Consider the following 21,841-nt stretch of genomic DNA (forward strand, 5'->3'; position numbering starts at 1 on the left):
AGCTTTTGTAATAAAGCTGCGTGATGTGTCAGTCGTAATACATTTTAGCCCCCCCCCAGAGTAGGGCTGCACAATTAATTGTTTAAAAAAAAAAATGAATAAAAAAAAAAAAATCTCGATTCACAACTCTATGTGATGTAATTTCAAATTACAACGGTTCTTCTGCATTGTATTACATCAGATGGATCAAAACAAGCGCTTTTCCATACTTCTGCATTCTCTGTAAAAGGGCACTTCCCCACCGCATCGAGTACCTAACCTTTGGTACTTCAAGTACATTATAGCACAGGGAATTTCGCTTGTTGACCAATCACAGGAGTGAGCCTCTGAGGCAGACTCCAATCAAAAGCAAGCAGGGCATGGACTGGCCTATGAAAACATGAGTGTAAACCCATAACAAGGAGAGATGATCCAAGCCAGCCTTAACTCACAGGCCACAGGACCCCCACGACGAACATCACAAGCCCAGGAAGACGAGGAATAGCTGGAGTCAGTGGGGTACTTCACTAGCACAGAGGGAGGGGTCCAGTCATGGAACAATGGCTTGATGGGCCGAGCACACTCTTAAGGATTTCACAGAAACGATTCAAGGCTTGCGTTCAAAGACCAACGTGTAGGTGACATCACCCCTGAGAGCTGTGTGTAACATCACCGAATGGCTCAACGTGGGGTCATCCCAGGCACCACGGCAGGGGATCGCCGAGTCAGCCCCGTAGGGCACAATCCGTGCGAGTCACACGAGTTCTCTTGGCGTCCGTGCCCCTTCCGGGACCTTCCGTGGAGCCAGCAGCTGGGATCCATTCTGGTGACGCTACATCCACAAGTGGTTGTTTTGGAAGAGGCCCTGTTAACTGCAGCCGTGCACATATGTTCTTAAATAACATGGGGGGGGGGGGTCGTTCAAGGGGTAGAGCGAGCGGGAGGGGGGCATGCATGCTGACGTTCAGAGCTGTGAAACAGCTGGCGCACCAAGGGGGGGGGGGGGCGCAAAACAATGAGCCAGCCTCGGGAAAATGAATGAAAGCGTCTGAGATGCACTGCTTAGCGGACATGGGGGCCAGCGCAGACACGGGGGGCCAGCGCAGACACGGGGGGCCAGCGCAGACACCGGGGGCCAGCGCAGACACCGGGGGCCAGCGCAGACACCGGGGGCCAGCGCAGACACGGGGGCTACAAGGCAGCACAGGCAGGAGGAGATTTATAGGCCAAAAGCACAGGCCCTGTCAGTGGGGGGGGGGGGGGGGCATTTGGAAACACCGCAGAGCTCAGCCCTGGCAGAAAACCATCACGGAGCCTGAATACATGGTTGCCTGTGATTTGCGAGCCCCCCCTTAGCACAGCATGCTTCAGCCCTCCCCCCCCCCCCCCCAGGAGTACGGGTCGACTCACGTCCCTCTCCCCCCACCCTTGTAGTGAGACAGCAGGCAGCTCTGAGTCAGAGCACAGATGCTACCGGGCAGAGGGACCGGCCGGGAGTCCTGACGGCCGCCAACGCGAGACGAGTCACTGGCACAGCTTACTGAGCACGCTCGCAGGCTCCCCGGGGTCAAAGGTCACATGGGGCCCAATGACAATGAAACACACATGTAGGGATAACGACATAGCAGAAATAAGCCTCACTGAGAGGTCATTCTTATCCAGAGCTGCCAAGTCCCATTTCTTGAAGCAGGGATCCGCAAAAACGCCATAAAACATGAAGAAATGTCCTGCCGACCTCCCCGCTTGCTCTGCGCTGTCATGTCATGCTCACCCTCCCAGCAAAGGGAACTTCAACAGAATTTCAAATGTGTTTCCTCCCCAGCACCATCCCCAGGGTGAAAAAGGGAAACCACTCCCCCCCCCCCCCCAAGTTATTTACAAGACCACACATCACCCAAGCTCTGGCCTGTTCTCCTTCGGTGGTTCCTGGTCTGAGAAGGTTTAAAACACCCTGTTTTTGAAGCCATGTTAAAGAAGGGGCAAACCCAAACCTGACTCAGGGTGGCCAAATTAAGGCCAGGAGATGCCTCAGGTCTACAAAAGGCGTCCCTCATGTCCCCCCCGAAGAGCTCAGGGCAATGGCCCCTCAGCCAGGGGCTTCAGGAAGTGACCGGGAGCTAGGGGGAGGGCCGGCGTGTCACACAGCAGCCATTCACACTCCTGAGGGTCCGAGAACGACCGCCAAAAGCTGCAAACACAACCATCCTCCATAATTAACAAAGTCTGGCCACAAACACTTATTCAAGCTTTCACATCCTTATATGCCATCCCACCCCCCGATGATGTCACACCGATTCGCCGCTGCGGGCCCATCTGTTCCGAAGCGGGAAGACGAGCCGATTCCGGCCCCGGTCTGCTGGTCCAAGGTCCCGCCATACCGCCAAGCCAAGAGAGCAGCGGCCGGTGTGACTCTTCTGGCAGCGGCACGCCTCCATAGGCCTGGCGTGAGTTAGCTAGCCACCGCGGCCCGGCCACGTCAGGCCGACCTCCATCAGCCGCTAAATGCTAACCCAGCACTCTGGCAGCATGTCAACTACCCTCAACCACAACTTAAATAAAATAAAAAAAAATGGCGTCAGGCAGCTGCAGTTCCCCTTTATGGGGCGGGGGGGTGGGTTCCTGTACGTGAGCAGCCGCACAGAGATGCCCGACACGCTCCCGTCTCTGCCAGTGCCGCATGTTCCCGTCAGCCGCCTGACCGCTGTCATCATTTCCTACTTCCCCTGCCTGCCGCCATTAGCCAGTGACATTTCTCCTGCCAAGCTGTTGTTCTTCAGAGATTAGTCTCATTGGAGTAACCCCCCCCCCCCCCCCCCCCAAACCAGACCCGGGGGATGACAGCTTAAACCACAACACCAACCTCAACCTCATCACGGCAATAACAATTCAGCATTTCCCCCATGATGAGCAAAAACTGGGATGCGAGATTTCATTCTGTCCTAGGCCCCCCCCCCGGATTTTCTGGTTGTGGCGGGTACCAGCGGGGGCACAAATGGCACAATTCCGTCAAGGAAAGACCTGCCCTAGACTCGCCTAGTTCCTGGTAGGAACCTTTGAGGAGGTTCTTCCCCAAGGAGCCATTTGTGAGGCTTTTCCAGACCAAGCGGTCGCCCTCACGCCACGCAGTGATGCCGCGCAGTGATGCCGCACGCACGGCCAGACGTGACTCACACGCCTGACAGGATCCGTCCGTCTAACAGCCCGGGCAGGCTCGTCTGCCAGCACCCTGCGGCAGCGCCACACTGAAGGGACCAGGAAAGAGGCGGGGCTTGTTTCACCACACATAATCAACATCACATCCTGCACATCAAAGGGAAACACTTCCTTCCGAATGTTGTGTCGCATTTTGGCCACAATTACACACCAGGGGGGCACCAGAGTATCCCACACGCAGCCCTGGGTGGAGAGGGGGTCCTCACTGTCCCCTGTAATTAAGGGGGACACAGGGCCGGTGACATTAACACCCAGCAAACTCGGCTAAAGCATCCCGCGGCCTCCGCATCAGCGCGGAGGCATGCGACACGCAAGTTAGGCTCAGGTGCATTTTCTGCATTGTTTCCCTACCCTAAAGCCATTGTGTTGATACTTCGGGCTGAATCCAAGTTTGTTGCGATGAAACAGTCTCAGCGAGAATAGTACAGTTATGTTTATGTGGTAAAAGCAGAAGCAGAAGGGTCTTCATTCATTCTGAGGTCTGGTGGGGGGGGGGGGTCTCATTCTAGCAGGTTACCAACTATTCTGACTGCATGGCAGGAAGGAGGAAGTACATGCATTTAGTAAAGCTATTTCAGAGGTCTGTATGTATGGGATTTACTACTTTTTAGCTTGTGGGGACATTTTCCAGGTTAATAAATAAACAAACAAAAATAAGATAAAAAAAAACTAAAAATGCAAAGTTTCATATTTTGTTTAGTTAATTATGGTTAAAGTTAGGGCCTTAGTTAAGGTTATGCTCACAGAAATTAATTATGAGTCCACACAATGATATGAATGTATGACACCATCTTGTTAGCGGAAGAATGCCTGGGGAGGGCGGTTGGTTAGGTTTAGGTTCCCCCCCCAGGGCCACAGAGACACAAACGGAGGGGCCTCATTGCTGGGCCTGTGCCATGCAGACAGACACCCCCACTGTAACGCCATTACTGATCCGACAGCGACGGGAGCGTGACATTGCAGGGGGGGGCTGGACAGCGGGAGACCTGGGAAAGACGGGGGGGGGGGAAACGGGCTGGAGGATAATTTGGCGCCGATCTGCCGCTTCCAGAACAGAGCGCGTGGCTCAAAAGCAGAGCAAAGGCCCTTGCCTCTGTCAGTATCCCCTCTGCTGAGTGTGCAGGAGAGACCTAGCCACTCACCCCGAGAGAAGAGGGGGTGGGGACTGTCCGAGCGGGTACAGCTGGTGATTTTTAAAAATTAGCGTCATTCTTGGTCAAAAAAAAACCCTAAAAGCTCTGCTCTGCCAGCTCGAGTCTAACAGTAACACGGAGCCTAACGCTGGGCGAAGACGGACCTGCCCGTCAGATGCAAAACATCCACAGCTTCCCATCCGCGCGACAGATCTCCGCACGTTACGTAAAGCCCGTCTGCTGTCCGCACTGCCCATAGGCTGCTTCCGGATCGAATCGATCTCCTTCTTAGAAGGGATCAGGGAATTATCTGTTTTCGGCACCAGTGGCATTTTAAGTGTTCTCAAATTTCCTTTGTGTGTGGGGGGGTGGTGACTAAGAGCTCTTAGTTTGTGGTCGGCAGATGATCTTTGTCACCAGTTGCAGCTGTGTAACATTCAGAGGAAAAGGAACAGCACTTAACTGAACGGCGGGAGTTAGCCAACAAGGAGCCGGCTGCCCGTCATTGGCCGAGTTTAGACTCATGCGCCTCCACGGACGAGAGGACACGCCAACAGGACGAGCTAAAGTTACCGCTGACGCTCAGGTGGAATCGGCTCTGCTTTGACGGGCCGAGGTTTACATGATGACAGGAGGGCGACCCGGCCAACCTGAAAGGTATCAGGTTGAGTAAAAGTCGAAGAAAGTCGAATACTGGAAGCATAGGTGGGTCTTTCCTGTAAGACGTGACGGCGACGTGACGCTATGAGAGACACAGCGGACGAAGGCAGGGAAACAATGGCATGAGTGTACCCTGAGACTCACAGAGATCGCAACACTTTCACTATTAATCACAGTGGCATCGAACTTGCGATTCATGGCAACCCAGAGAAATTCAAACTACGGTCAAAACAGAGTCAAACGAGATAACATGCAAAATATTTTCAGGAGGGAGTGACAGACTGGGGACAGGTGGCAGTGCAAGATGACAGTCAGGGGGCCTGCCTGGACACCGCCGCCCGGCTGGCCCGCACAAGGACACATATGAGCCCTTCAGGGAAATAACCGAAGCATATGGGTAATTCTGCGCGCTTTCGTATCTTCCGCTGATGCCAGACCAGGGCTACGAGAATTAAACCTTTAGCAACATCTGGCTTTGCCTAACTGTCGAGCAAAACAGAGGTCCATGGTGAGCGAGCACACACACACACACACACACACACACACACACACACACACACACACACACACACACACACACACACACACACACACAGGCCGGCCAGAGGGAAAGGGAAACCAATCCCCCCCCCCCCCCCCCCCCCGCATCTTCAGCTCAGGTTTCCAGATTTCCAGCAGCTCTTGTTTTGAAAGGCCTTAATGTCAAAATGTGGCCATTGACTGTGGGGGGGGGGGGGGGTCATTAAAGCCAAAGACGAGGGAGGAAAAACAAAAGGCCGAAGGTAGAGATTTCACCCCATGGGGTGAAACGGGGAGCAGGAGGGGTAGAATCATGGCGACCAGGTGGGGGCATCAGGGAGCACTGCTGACATCACAGCTGTCCTGGCACCACAGACTTGGGGGGGGGGGGGGGGGGGGGGGGGGACTGGGAATGGCCAGTACACGGAACTGGCAAAGTGATGATCATCTCCACTGGCCAGGAGGCGAGATCCCCCAGCGCGTTAGGAAACTAACCAGTCTGAGCAACCCTATCAGTGGGCGTCACCATGACAGCTAAAGCAGCCAATGACGGCACGTTGTCATGACAACAGAACAGCACCCTGAGCTCCACCCCTCCTCACAAACGACACGCACAAGCATCAGCAGTGTCTCTGACTCGCAAATGATGCCGGCTGGCGTGAGAAATGGTTGGGGGCCCGGGGCGGGGGGGGGGGGGGTTGGCACGTTTTATTTTCCGGCTTACCGTTCTCACATTAGAATTAGATTATAGATTGAACAGCTGCTGGAGAGAGGACTTCACAGACTTCTGACAGACTCAAAAACACCACAGCACGTGTCAAAGATGCTAAAAATAACTGCGGACAAAGTCAATTAAGTGTGATTAATTACGGTGAGGCAGTAACAAGGAGGGACAAACCCGTCGCGAGCGCGGGGCCTGACAGAGGGACCGGGGACAGCGTTCACATGTCAGCGGGTGGAAAGCGCTGCAAGTGAACTTCGGTGACGTTGTCACTCCAACCACAACGACTTTCCACCACAATTTCCTCTCAGGGCTTCCATTGCGCTCACAGCATCCCCCCCCCCCCCCAGCAACACCAAAAGGACTTTTCCAAGTCGCGTCAAACGCGAACACAAACATCAGCCTCTGCCAGTCCCACTCAGAGCAGGGGTGCTGTTGTTTTTGCGAGTAATTCTGAATGCCGGACAATCCCGCCTCATTTGTTCCTGTTAAATAAGCAGGTTTTTCCCCTCGGCAGCCATAACTAGTTAAAAAAAATAAAAAATAAAAAAAATTACGTCTATCGAAAACAGAACCTACTGACGAGCCAGATCAACACTGACTGGACCTGGGCTCTTCATCAGACGGCGCAGTCATCAGAGATTGTTCTGGAACAGCACCCCTACCAAGGACGAATAACACTCAACCCAAAATCACAGGTTTGCCCCTCCCCCAGCCATAACCACATTAGACGCCTCACATCTGCTTGCCAAGGAGACGTCCTGTAAAATTAGACAGCCAATAATAACAGGAAAACCAAAACAATTACAGCAAATGACAGCAATTATCATAAAAGGGACATCGGTACCAGCCAGTCAAACCGCTGTCTGGATCCCAGTCTGGTCGCTTTTTTGGGGATATGTAAAAACACATCATCACCAATTTGTTAGTCAGCACGCAGCTTTAACTGACAGTTAGGAAATTAAAATAGAAATTAAAATATTTTTAAATACCTGAGAAAGCATTTAATGTTTTTTTGTTTACTTGGCCCAGAGTGGTATCTGGACTACTGACAAAATTCCAAAATAGAGTGAACCGTTGGCGAAAAGCTCATATGAAGTAAACAGCAGGATTACGAGGCAGGATAAGAATGCAAAAGCAGGAAAGTGAAGAGAAATGGACACATGCCTGTTGCTATGATGAGGTAAAACCAGAAAACCAATAAAAGTTACAAATTGACCATAAAATGAGTATTGAAATCAAAGTATGTGCAAATTAACATGCTGGACTGCTTTCTGACAGCGGGACTGTGAGACCCACACTGGGGGGCGGGGGGGCGTCACAGCACGGCAGGGCCCCGCTACTCCGGCATAGACGCCTCTGTAAGGACACGCTGACGACACGGGCCAGCGGAAGGGCCATGAATCACTGTCAAACAGCGACGGAGAAAGAAAAATCTCCACTTTTATGCAGCTACAGAGATGGTGTTACTGCTCCTCATGAGCCGCTGGCGTGGCTCTCCGGAGCTGGGGGCAGCAGATTAAGTTACACAGCAATAACGACGACAATAACAATAGCGGCAGCGATAATAATGATAATCCACACTGACGGGGGGGGGGGGGGGGGGTTCCTGACCTGGCCCTTCAACACAGACGACACTCAGGGGAGCTACCCACCCTGGGGTCCGATTACAGCGCCACAGGACTGGGGATCAGGCAGAAACAGGATGGGATATTATGAATAATAATAACAATAATAACAATAAATGACGATGACGATAAGTGTGTGCCGCTGACAGGCCAGGCTGATCAACAGGCTGACCTACTTTCTGCATCATAATAAAGTAAGAAAATTCCTGAAAACATGGTGGGGGGGGGGGACCCCTACCAATCTGTTTATACATACATCAACCACAGAGTAGCGTCTGGGGTGGGGGAATGGTGGCATTAGCTGGGGGTGAAGCTCACGGCGACGTCTCTGCTCCACATCCTCCATCGATCTTCTCACAGCCCAGCAACACACCTACATCTTTCACAGGGAGTCAGGGGGGAGGCACTGCAGCCTGAGGCCTACCCCCCAGTGGCCACGTGCATCGGGGGGGGGCAATAACGTCCCTCTGTACCCAGCGTCAGATTTCGCTGGGATCCAGGAGACCCCCACCCCCTCCCAGGGTCTCTGACACCCCCTAGAGGAACACAACACCAGCCCGTTTCTCATCATGCTCACTGCAAGTAAAAGCCAACAGAGCTAGGTGCTGCCCCTAGTGGAGACGCAAAGACGGGGGACGATCCGGGACTGCAGCACTGAGCAGCATTTGATGAGGGCTGGGAATATGACAGCGATCCCTTACTTATATAAACATGCACACGTCACACCTAACATACCCACGCTCAAGGGGGCATGAATTTGCGAATTAAAACGATGCAAATCAAGAACTAAACTCAGAATTCACGTCCTCCTGATTTTTAGTACCTCCTTCCAGAAGTACCCATGAGCCATGGGAAGGTGCCATTTTGGTGGATGCTAAAGTAACAGATCGCAACATAACTCAAGTTCACAGATTCCACTTGGGCCTCAAAGCCACCAGCAGATGAGGGCTGAGCAGAGCGGTTACAGCTACACAGACTGGCGCGCAGAGGAGAGCGTCCTCTTACATGGAGCCATTAGCAGAGCACCAGGACTCTGCTGGGCTCATCGTTGGTCCCAACACCTGCAAATGCAGCACTGTAACAGGAGAGCAGGTCTAGGGCTCAACAAAACACAATCCAGAGAACATAAGAGGAATGTATGCTTGATATATGGTATAAGGACACATTCTGCAAGCTACACTACCGGCACAGCAAAGGGGGAAATTCAAGAGGAATTTCACGTCATCTTTAAACCGAGCGCACCTCAACTCTCACCCTAGTCAGGTAGGAGGATCTTGAAAGGTTCATGACCGGTTCAGTTAGAAAACCAAAAATAAACCCAGAGAGTTTCCAGAAGCAGTCTCCATTAGATGCCTTTCAGCCTTTTAGATCAGTCCGCCGCTAATGGGCTCGTTAAATATTAAGGCGCGTAGTTTGCCTGAGTCGCTTCGGGTTCGGCACACTGTAGGGCCCCAAAAAGATCATTTCACAAAACTGCCGTGACAAATCAAAGCTTACGACTCATTAACCTCATTACACAACTTAATTACGCTGTGTTAGTAAGAAAACTCCCTTTTCAGCAGAGGGCTTATTTTAGATGAGGAATCACACCCTGGAATGAGCAAGAACATAGATTTACAGGATGAGGTTTATCGGGTCCAATGGCCATCAAGAGGCAAGAAGTCAAAGGTGTCCAGCATTTCGCACCCGCGGCCAGGAGACACCAACCCCCCGGGATACTTCCGGGAGACACCAATGTGAACTGCTACATTAGAAACTGGCCCAAGTGGGATCTGTACCACATATATGGTCACGGGATCTTGGATCTGCTCCTCAGACAAGAGCAAAAGGGCATCAGGTCAACCGGTACGACTGAGGGCAAACACCATAAGCGTCAGGAACAGAAATACGGGCTCAAAACCCAACTGGAATGTTGCCTAGACAAGAGTCTTATTTCACCATCCGTTAGCAGGTCAGAAAATCCATTTTGGTGGGAGGAGCCTAATCCCGTGGGAATTCAGGATACAGACGGCAGTGCGGACCGGGAATATTGTGGTTTGACTGAAACACAGTAGTTATGTAACACAGCAGGTTCTCAGACACACACACACACACACACGCTATTAAAGGTTACTTACACAGCGAACCTTTATCTGATTTTTCTCTGTGGTGATTGCAGAGCAATTCTCAGAAGATCAGGCAGGCGGGGAGGGGGGGGGGGGGAAAGAGGTTCTGAAAGGCCGAAAAGGAAGGTTGGGGTGGGGGGGGGGGGGTCTCTGACCATTCAACTATAAATCCCAACCGATAGCGAAGGAGCTGCTTAAGCCCCCCCTAGAAGTAGAAACCATCACACTGCCTGTCCCATCTGAAGCAGTGGGTCATAGTGCAGGGGGGGGGGGGGCTTAAGCAGTTGTGTGCCGGGTGTGCACAGAAATAACAGTAAATCATGGTATCGTGTGAGTTCAGGCATCAGCAGAAAGTCGGGGCTCTGAAGCCGGCAGATTTTACTGAATGAAACCGGCACCTGTGCAGCCATAATATTTTGATTTGGGGAGGACTGGGAGGAGCACCGCCACACACACACACACACGAAGACGGCCCCACAGCGAGGCCCCCCGCAGCCACCCAAAAGCACAGGCAGCCTCTCTGGCCCCGCCCCCCCGCTTCTGAGTGAGCCCGAAAGCGGCGCCCCACAGAGGCCGCGGCTGGCTTCTCGAAACAGGCCCGTGGAGCCTTTGAAACTCAGAAAGGGAGATTTCTGTTGTGTGGAAATCGAGAGACTAAAAACAGAAGCAGCCACACTCGCGATCTCTCGCTCTCCATCACGAGAGAAAACAATTCCAGCGCGACTGGAAACGCTGGGCCTCCGTAATGGTTTCTCTAATGGTTTCCACCTCACCCCCAGTGCGTGCTGCTGAGCTCTGAGCCCCCTCCCTTCCTGTAAAGGCCCTGTTTCCGTACAATGGGCATGCGGAGGTGCCTGGAGAAGCCCTCAGCTAAGGTGCCGCCGGGGGTCACGCTCGCTCGCTCGCTCTCTCTCTCTCTCTCTCTCTCTCACACACACACACTTGGTTTAATCTTTAATTTCTCTCTGCTGGCATTTTGGTGCCATCAAGGTTTGGATCTTAATGACCCCTCTTTATTGCCGAAAAGAATTTATGGAGTGCGAGGTAAAGTCGCAGACGGCCCAGATTATGAGCAGACAAAGACCGGTCATTTACAAGCCCAAGGAAAGGCCCGCAGTTCCTGAGATAATCTCCCCCCTCCCCACCCCACCAGCACCCAGACAGCTCAGATTTCTGTTTACCTCTGATTTGACGAGAGGACCAGGGAGGGGGGCAGGAGTTACAGCCAGGCAGAGTTAGTTGGCTATTTTGACCCACTCAAGGGGTGACTCTAAAAAGCCCACAACACACCACGATGGCACTGTGGCTGTTGCTATGGAAACAGGTGGTTAGGCCCCACTGATGACAACCAGCATTAAAAATCAATTTTTTTGGTCACCATGGCAACATTTATCTTTAGGTAACTTTAAAATTAAATTTCTTTCACCTCCCAAAACGCCTGTAAATAAACAAACTGAAGACCTGATGATTTCTTGGTTTTGGGGCAAATTAGAACCATTTGAAATGTAAAAATATGTTTTCTCTTTTTTTTTTTTTTTTTTTAAATAAAATCAGTACTCTGCTTCAATATTTAAAAATCAGAAAAGCCACTGGAAAAAGCCATTAGAATGTAGGTAACTTATAAACCAGGTCCAGGAGCAAACAAGCCAGGATGTAATTCCATCCAAGGCACGGTCTTAATTCAATTATTTCTTTCCCTTTAAGTTTAAGTCTCCGGTGAGCTGGGGAACTTCCGTCATTCGATCTGGGCCAACCGGGGCCTCATCTCTGGGCTGAGCCGTCACCAGATCCCCCTGCTGCACGGCCTACCAGCTGCCTGCAGCTGCTAAGCTTCAGCCCTCCTAAAAGCAAATTATAAACCCAATAGCTGATATAAAATTACAGGGAACTAGCATCTATTTCTGCAGCACAACCTGCTCCTAAAAGTTTATTAAAAGACGGTCACACAGGAACACAGAAGCAGTAAATCGCTCAAATGGGCCTTAAGTCACATGACGTGAAACTCAGGTGTTTATTGGCCCGCTTTTGCCGCCATTGAGGCTTCAGGACCCGCTGGAGTGACACGGCCGAGCGGAAACAGACGACAAATGTTTGATTAACCTAGAAGTGGCGACAATTCGCTTCTACTGGGGGTGGGAGTCCCAGAGAAACACACCAGCCAGGCGGCCGGCGATTCCCGCCGCGGGTGAAACACGCACGCAGTGCCGACTGATATTCATGAGGGAATCCCCGGTCGGAGCCGGCAAGGAGAGGCGTCCGCGGATAAAGCCCGTTTCCTTTGTTCCGGAGCTTTGATCTGGTAATTGGCTGGTAATTGTGCAAGTGCACGCGCCGGTGAGGGGGCACTTCAGAGCACGCGCTCATCCTTAACGCGGCAGAGAGCCTGTGCCGCTGCTCGTCCCCACGGCTCCAGGTCTCCCGCCATCACCTCCCGAGGCCTCGTGCCATGGATGCGAGAGATCGCAATGGAGCACCTGCTCCAGGCACCGTACCCGTCCGGCGCCCGAGTGGGACACCTCGGCCCAGAAAGTTCTAGGACGTTCCCACTACTCTGGGACATGCAGAATGATGGACAGTCATCCCTCCAATGAACCAGAATCCAGGAGCACGAGCCCCTGTTTTTGAGACTTGTGCCCAAAATCCATGCATTATTTGGCAGGGAGGGGGTGGGTTTTTCAAAGCTTGCTCAGTCACTCAATCAGTTGGTCAGACAGACAGACAGAATTTGGGACATGACCCCCACAAAGGTACAACAGCAACACCCCCCATATGTGGGTCAAGATCCCGGAACTGTATGCGCATTCAGCTGCAATGTAACCCATAAAAAAACAAATTACTGGCATATTTAAGTCAAGCACCTTACTGAAGGGTTTCAAGACAGGGCCCCTCCTAGGACTAGAACCAACAACCTAGAGACCAATCCTCCTCGCTGCAAAGCTCAAGCACTTAAGGCAGCAGTTTAAAATACAGGTCTCTCTCTCAAATCAAATAGCTATTTAAACAAAAAAAAACATAAAACCTACTATGGCCAAACCGCAGAACAGGCTGAAACGTTCTTAACCTCCAACAATTTCAGATCCTTCATAGTAATGCGAAAAAGAGAAAGAGTAGATAGAAGTAACTAAACTGAAGAGACCAACAGGCCATTCCACAGAAATATTAATATCAGAGCTATATGACTCTTATATTGGTGATTAGACATAGCTAAATGACTCACGGGGACCAGATGTGAAAACAAAACTTGAAAAACGCATAATTAGACTGTTACTACATACGCATGATGAGAATGCAATTCATAAACCTGTCTCGGGAACATAATCATACATAAAGAATCGGCCTACTTGGAATTGCAAATGGGCGCCCGGCCCTGGCAGTAGGCCGCGCGCGGGAACGCTCTCGCTGGCGGGATGAGACGCGGGAGGGGCGCGCGACATCGGCGAGAAACACCGCCGTAAATAGGACAGGGATGCTAACGTGGGAGCGGGACACACGACGGCGGGAGGTTCTGATGGGGCACGCGCCGCTCGCCTGCGCAAAGAGAACACGGACGATCCCTCGACACGTTCTCCTGCGGATTTTTCCGGGGAAATCTGAGGTTTTTGGAACGCATCTGTAACAGGTAATACAGGAAAATTGAAAATCATACGTTGGATGGGAGCCAGGCCTTCAGGAGGGCTGCACACTTCTGTACTTCACTACCAACACTGAGGAAGCACCAATTAAAAACACCACACTGATAATACCACAATGCAGCGAGGGGGAGAAGGGCGGCTCGTCCGCGAACATGCACTCCATTTTTACGACACCATTCTAGAAAGTTCCGCGCGCTGGAGCACGGCGACCGGGAGGCTTGCCTGCCTGGTGGGCGGCTCGTCTGGATTCCTATGACAAAGGGCACGTCACATAAGGGGACGCGTCCGAGTCGGGCGTCACCGGCAAGTGCGGCAGCCACGATTACAGCCGATAGCCTCACGCCGAACTCCGCCCAGCCAAGACGGCAGCAATGCGGCAGAGTGGGACACTGCGTCACGGCGTGGAAGGGGGATTAAGATGCGGGGAGGTTTTTGCGCAGTCTTACGAAACGGTCACCGAATGTGTCCACAATCAGGGCCCGATAGCGTAGCGAACACCAGACGTTGTGCAACTGCATGGCAGGGGCATTATCTGCACACCTGAGGCAGGGGAGTAACATTAAGACATGGGCGCCGTGTGGTTCAGCAGGTTTCGACACTGTGGCTGGGAGCAGAAGGTTTGTCGGTTCAAATCCCATGCTTGTGACTTCACCGTTGGGCCCTTGAGCAAGGCCTTTAATCACCAATTGCTCCGGGCAACGTCTGACCCAGCTTTCTCAAAAAAAAATCGCTTTGGATAAAAATTGCCTGCTAAGTGAATGTAATATTTTTCAGCAACACATTAAAGTTATAAAACACACTGGACGTTTTGGTCCATTTATTCATACCGGACGGCATCAAACACGAGACCTTAAATCACGAAGTGTTACCCAAACTGACAGTGCACTGCTTTCACTCTGCGTCAGCCGCTGTAAATGAATCAGCACCGTGCCGCCTTCACCGATTCCGAGGTAACATGTCTCTCGATGATGGCATCTACGTGCGCATGTGCCGAACCTCGGACGCCTATTCCCGAGCAGGAACTATGATTTCGAGCAAATGAAAAATGGAACATCCTGAGCGAGACAGAGATCGCTTCCCATAATCAACGCCATTGAGATCTCACCATTTCCAACTCCCATTTCAGTGTAACATGGTCTGTGATTGGCGACAAAGCTACGTTTTAACGTCGTTTAACAGTTACTTTGCTGTGCCCGTCACAAAATCACAAACAGCCCCCCCCCCCCTGCCCACGGTAGCCAGTCCCTCCCACCTGGTGCTTCCTGACGGCCTGCCTTAACACCCCACACCATTACGACGCCGCGCCCCCTCCGAGGACCCGGGCAGGACCCCGGGTACGTCACGCGTGTCAGCTTCAGAGAGAGACAATTTGCAATAAAACACAAGGTGAAATGAAGCAAGGAGGGACTCCGGCACAAAACACGGCGACCGCGAGGGCGCACGCGGGGGCCCGCATTTAAATTTTAAAAGGGGCCCGGTGCGCCGGCGGAGGCCCCCACGGGGCCCTGGCTGCACTCTGTTTTGTTTCCTTTCTTGTGGATTTTTCGACTCGGCCTCATCAGTTGTGCGCCTGATGAAACGAAGACTGACAGCTCCTTTACATCTCTAAAGGCCCCAGTGCAGCTGTGCTTATCCCACCAAGCAGCAATGAATTAGGGGGAAGCCCAACTGGGCACCGGGGCGGCAGCCTAACCCTGCGCGGCTCGCTCACTTAAACCAGCAAAATAAACCAAAAAGAAACCCATTCTTCAGCACTATCCCCAATCAAAAACGAACTGAGGTAAATACCGATTTGCCATTATTAACAACATCAAAATAATACTAAAAGCATACGTGTGCGCAGGCTTATAAGGCAGCCGTTAATACGGCTCCCAGATCAGGGCACCTCAATCCCGCTCCCTTGTTTACTTCACAGATGACACTCCCCTCCCGGCTGATGAATTTTCACCCCACCCTTTGCATATGTGGAAAAACAAAACAATGCAAGCTCCCATTCCACGGAGGAGGGTGGGCGAGGAGGAAGCCAAGCATGTTTAATTGTCTTACGCTAATTAAGGGGAGGTTAGATCAGAAGGGCGAGAGCTTCCGGAAGGGAAAGGGGGTGTCCCTGGTAAGGCTTCACCGGGTCGTTCCCGTGTTGTTGCCGTTTGCCCGTTTGGCTTTACCGAGTTTCGCCCACAGCTGCCAAGTCTGCGCAGACGGGACAGGTCTCGCAAACGTTACTCAATTCTGAACAGAGAGACGAAAGCGTGACCGTGCCATTAAAACCCAAAAACGTAAACATGCACTATCGGCCTACACCCCCGCACTCCGCTCCCCACCCCCGACAGAACAAACACTGCCACTTTCTCCAACACCTGCATGTTCTCTGAATTCATTCCGAGGTTCAACGACGGTAAATGGAAAAAGTTCACATCTAGAAAATAAAAAAATTGATAGGAAAGCTGACGAGCAGGGGGGGGGGGGGGGCTACAGGCCCACCCGCTCAGGCAGCCCGTCGCCCTCCATCTGAAGCAGAGCATCAGGCCTAATTAATTTCTACAAGAAAGCACATTAACAATTTGAAGGGATTGCCTGTAATGAGAGCAGACTACCGCTATTCTGAAGCACAAAAAAAAACAAAAGCCTTGACAGATGGAGCCCAGGCTGCAATGGCATAAAGAGGAGGATGATGGGGTTACGGGGAAGGGTACTGATGTGGGTGGAGTCCACACGGCAACCTGCCCAGAAGGCCCAGAGAACACCAAGCCGCGGACAAAGGTGCCCGAATCTCCATCTAACTCTCAGCTTGGCATCCGCTCCTGCCGCAGATCGATAGGTACGTGGACGTTTTCTGTGACGCGATAGCGAGCAGCCCACAGACCCACAGAAGAGATTCCTTAAGGATACTGGCATCAGGGGCGTGTGACATTTCCCTGCCAGGACACCCACATTACCTTAAACCCCCAGGCACATGGTCCAATCCTGACCCTTACACAGCGCTGCTGTCAGCTGAGCCATCGGATCTGCAGTTCACCTGCATGACACCATGCTGCCGGGAAAGAACTTCAGCCTCCGCAAGCAACCGCCACAAGCCCACAATCATTTCCTCTCTACCTGAACTGCAACAGATGTAATTCACCCGGGTTAAAAATTATGGCCATCTATTCATATTAAACTAAACTGAATCAGCATCAAATTTCATCATACATAAACTGCAAAGTTGTTGCCTTGGTAACATCCCAAACTACGCTGGATTTTCAGTTAAATGGGGTTTGTAATTGTCGCCAAATTACATTTTACCTGTGATATGTGATAACTATGAAAACAGTAACAGAAGTAAATACTCACGTACCCTTTAGATATATATGACTCGTCTTAAATTTCTTATGTCCTGAAGATCCAATTGCTTAATTAGCCAAACTTTCCAGAAAAACAATAACTTGGTCTTCTAGTCCAAGCCCTTTGTTTAAAGGTTACAGAATGGTCATGAATCATAACTTATATGGGACAATTACAAATTAAATGTTACATCCAGAGTATATTTAATAAATACTCTTTTAGGATGAAAGTAGTCTATATCATGGTGCTTGTTTATAATTTGAAGAATGTACTTATTTTATATAAAAATCACACACATTGAATGCCTAACTTTATTGATCCCGACAGAAATTGTCTATCAATTCTTACATAACCACACGCGACTGCTTGGATAGGCCTACACAACTAAATAAAGTAAAACTGGAAATCGAGGCATTTTTTTAAAGGCCGCTTGTATTGTATGTAAATGGTTTACATTTTTAAGCACCACTTTTCAAACCAGACTTGAAGAGACTCTTTTGAACATTTCACACCGCTGATGTAAAATTCCTTCCCAAGACGGTGATTAAATGACGCAACAAAGTATCACGCAAGCGGGATTAATGACCGACGCACGTTCCGCCGAGGAAGTTTCTGCATTCCGAACTCTTTGTGACGTCACATCAAATGCCCGATAGGGTTCTGTATTGACGTCGTAGATTAACCTGTTGCTCTAAAAACACATGGCAGACAAAATACTTGTCCTTACACAGATCCTCACAAACTTTACTGTGAGAGTTTTAAGAGTGTGAGCACTTTCGTCGGCATCCTGAAATAGTCATGCCGATGCTTTCTAAAGAGGGCCTAAAGGCACACAGAGTTTAGTACATACAACGAAATTCAATACGCAAGTTGTTTGCCACAATTGTTTCACATCCGTGAAACGTCATAAAAAAATCTTCCCCAAAACTTTACCAAGAGGTCAGTTACAGTAAGTTCAGGGTCAAACGCTAAACGGGGTTATAGAGAAATGTGCTGAGCGATTCAGATGCGTTAACGTCTTTGTTTGCCTTGCACTTTTTAATCCCTTGGCTCACCGCTCTACATTAAACACGTTGGGAGTCCGTGTGCTTTTTAAGACATCCACGGGCTTCAGTCCGCGTTTTTAAATATCCAGTGTTGCGGTTGCAAAGATAAAATGGTTGCTTTTGCGGTACAAGCACCTCTGCAATGCGACTGAAGGAGTTACAACTTAAAACGACCCCCCCAGTTCGCGATCCTAAGCGTAGTGGATTCCTGGATTTACCACGATCTGCTCAAACTAGAATTTAGGATACCTTCGGCCGCAAGCGTCCGTGCGTTTCAAGAATCAACTAAAATCTGAAATAATTGCACAGCCATGCCGTACTTGGGGGGGATCCTCATCCGTCTACTCAGAGGTCATACGCAGGATACGTGCAAAAACGAAACAAAAACATCGCGTAGTGCATTTAAGGGTCCGGGTTATAACGTGTCCCTTGCTCGTCGTGAGTTTGTACACATTAGCGCCGAGTCGCACTGAATTGCAGCGAAAGGCTCAAACGCAGCACTGTTTTCTGTCCCCGCGTGTAGCGAGAGATCCGAAGATCAAACCCCTTTCTCGATGCTTTATGCTCCAGTGGCCGATCTCTCCGAACGCGATACTCACAGATCCTTCCCAAATAAACACTACGAATCGACAGCAATTCCTCAAACGAAAAACCATACTCTTGTATATTAATTGCCGAGTCGGTTTATTAACGAAAAGCTCTTTCATCGGGACATGTAACCCGGAAAAAGCCAGAGGCGATATGGCTGTCTGCATGGCTTCAAATAGGAACACTATGAAAACCAAACAAAGCCATTCTGACAACAATTACAGAGGAAATTCGCGCTATTTCAACCAATATTGTTGCTAATCAATGTGGCCAAGCACACAAATGAAGCATTGTAATGGTGCTTCAATGGTTTCTGTCGTTTTTGCACAAATAAGAGTACCTCGGTAAGTGATCAAATATAATAGATTTGATGTTGAAAAGGAAAAACCTGGCACCACGAGTGCTCTCTACAAAATCGGTGCCAACACAGCTAACTCCGAATATTTAGTCTCATCGACACATTTTAATACACAATTCTTTGTTCTTTTACAGTGTACGTGAAAGGCCGGCAATGAAAGTTTAATACGTTTTCATTATAGCAAGCAAAAAGGACGTGTAAACTTGTAAAGGTCGATTTAAAAAGCATTATCAATCATTAAAATAACACACTTACGTATTTCTTTTGGATTATGTTTCTCTTGGGTCTTTCCTTGCTCATTCTGCAATCCAGACTGTAGTTGCTAAACAGAAAAGCGCCACATGAATTGTAAAGGTTTCTCTATTTTCGCGGAGCACCAAGCGATTTAAATCCCCGGTTTGTTGTCGAGCCGTAACGCCTTAACTCCCCTGTTCCGTATTTCCTTCGCGAAACAAACGCCGCGTTTCGTTGGCAAAATCCCGAATTACCAATCCACAATGAAAAGGGAAAAAGAAAACAAAAAATCACTTCGGCATAACATACTCAAAATAATTAACAGTAGGCTATCTTCCATCGGCGAAACAGGGCTCATTAAAAAAATATTTAACAGTATTCTAAAAGACTGTGTATTGAGTATAAGAAGTTACATCTTGTTTGGGAAGCCGATTAAAGGTAAGCGAACAAATAAATACAAAAAAGGAACGTAGTCACGTTTTGCTGGAGCTACCAGGCGATGAGCGAACTCCCCAGCACTGTAATCTACACAAGGCAACCTTCTTACAGCGGTAACTTTAAAAGCACTGACGAATTAGGGACCGAGTCAAAATGCCCTAGCAGCGGTCTCTTCAACGGCTTGGCTAGAACCTAGTAAGAACTCGTTAAAAGTCTGTGATCGTAGGCCAACCAAAACTGAACTGCACTGCGCATATACTCCTGCATGATGTCCAATATGCTCATATTTTTGTTTTATTAAAGCAGCGTCAATGTATCTAACGCGAAAGGAATACGGTTTGGAGCGCCATCTGCATCTCGTCCCATCTAAGCTTCGATCAGGCTTAAAATGTGCACTCTTTTTAGAATGAAGCGTTTTTTGTGATTATAACTCTGTTTTAAGTCGCTATCCACGCAGATATATTGTGGCACGGAAGACTTCATATTTCATCAGATATTTAAATTGTCAATGTGTATTTCTTTGATCAAAGTTTGACTTCGTTGCAGCTCTGATACACATCTAGGCAAATAATTCTTCTGAGGGTTTTCCTCTGGCTTGTGGCGTCGTCTTAAGTAATGATATAACGTAAAATAATTATGCCTATAGTTAAACGGAAAAAGTTCAGAGGTAACTGAATAGTCTTTAACGCAGTCAATTGCTCATGTAACCGTGATGACATTGACGGTATATTTGACATAAGAACAATAAGGCTCGAACAAAAAGTAGCAATAGCGTTATTTACACCATTAAATAAATAAATATATATATATATGACCCTTACGTACAATTAAGGATAGATAGATAGATAGATAGATAGATATACTTTTTTTTCCAGAAGGTAATGTAGGACTTAAGGCAATAAACCACTGTCCATCCATCAATTTTCCATCCGCTTATCTAGCACAGGGTCGTGCAATACCACTCAGTCTTATAGGTGACATAGGCAGCCGTCTAGGGCGCCAACCGCTGAGAGGGAGCCGATTTGTCAGGCAATTTCACTTTGCCTCGGACTGGGGGGCGCCGGCCCTGATACTGGTGCTGGTATCTCAGTCACTTTAAGACACAAAGCATGTCTTCTTTAAAATCAAGTTATCCCCAACGTTATATAATCAGTGTTGAAAGGGGTAAGCCCTTTACAAAATTTTAACTGTTCTGTGTACCAGTAACCCAAATTGAGAAGAAATATACAAACTGTAGTATAAAAAGGCATTTTAAAATGTAAAACATGTATACAAAATAATGTATACAAGATGTAAACAGAAGAACGTAAATGGATCAGTTTCAGGGACAAAACAGTTTGCAATATATGTCAGGATCAGTTAAACATCAAAGAAGTGCACTTATTTATTTATGCACATAACTTTGTCCGTATAAATTGGTCTTTAGGTTCCTCCAAATTAATGGATTCCAGCTGCTCCCCTGTCCAGCGCTTTATTGTGACGGTGCATAACACTGGTAGTCAATTTACCAACGAGCAACACTCAGCAGCCAAGCAAAGCCGCCGCTTTCAGCAGACTGGAAGCTCAAAGGAAGTGTGAATGTGTGGATGATTTTGCAAATAAGCCGTTATGACTGTTTGCTGACTGAATCCTCGTCTCCCATACTGGCCCAGAAGGTCAAAAAAAAAAAAACACGGACAAAAACTCGTAGTAGGAAATTGTTCATTTAACCCTTGGCGTATCACACTTAAAGTATGCTGAGTGGCTCAGAGCACAAAACCGGTCTTCAAGTGTTTTTATTGACGGTGCCCTGCTAAAGGACCGGCTTTGCCGATTTCAGCCTTCCCTGGGAGCTGCTGAAGTGCCTGCTCACTGCTGCATACAGGAAACGCTATGGCTAAGGGCTACACTCTAGTACATTACAATCTATGGGGCCAACGGCATCTTTTTTTCTCTCCTCTGGCCCTTAATTATCTTTGCTTGTATAAGCAACTTTTTGACCCAGATTAAAATAAAACTGTTTTGCATATTCAAACTGGTTGGGGTAAAATCTATTTTTTATTCTGCATTCAGATCCCCGTAGACTCCCGGTTTCTTCTGGCGTGCTGGAGCGATTCCTCTCCAGTTTATAAATGAGGGTATCATCGCGGGGTCTTTCTGTGCGCTAGATATAGTCAGCAATTTACCACAGGCAATGGAAATGTAACCGGACGATGGCGCTTAATCTTAGGTGTCATCTGTTACGCTTAAACGGCAGGGCGCTTTTCCCACTGAGTCTACACTTTCT

The 21,841-nt window shown here is 49.3% G+C and overlaps 1 protein-coding gene across 3 annotated transcripts in view; it reads right to left on the bottom strand.

Moving 5' to 3' along the window:
• jarid2b (jumonji and AT-rich interaction domain containing 2b) overlaps nucleotides 1-19,909 on the bottom strand; it is a 60,193-nt gene extending 40,284 nt beyond the window's left edge. For 2 of the 3 annotated variants that reach the window (XM_023811978.2, XM_072705384.1), the window contains exon 1: nucleotides 19,159-19,909. In XM_023811978.2, the coding sequence (XP_023667746.2) occupies nucleotides 19,159-19,203 (45 nt within the window). In that variant the 5' untranslated portion in view covers nucleotides 19,204-19,909. The remainder of the gene's footprint in view (nucleotides 1-19,158) is intronic. The other variant, XM_072705385.1, reaches the window with a different exon arrangement.
• Nucleotides 19,910-21,841: the final 1,932 nt, after the last annotated feature.

Source organism: Paramormyrops kingsleyae, chromosome 23 (genome assembly GCF_048594095.1).
Source record: "Paramormyrops kingsleyae isolate MSU_618 chromosome 23, PKINGS_0.4, whole genome shotgun sequence".
Taxonomy (NCBI): domain Eukaryota; kingdom Metazoa; phylum Chordata; class Actinopteri; order Osteoglossiformes; family Mormyridae; genus Paramormyrops; species Paramormyrops kingsleyae.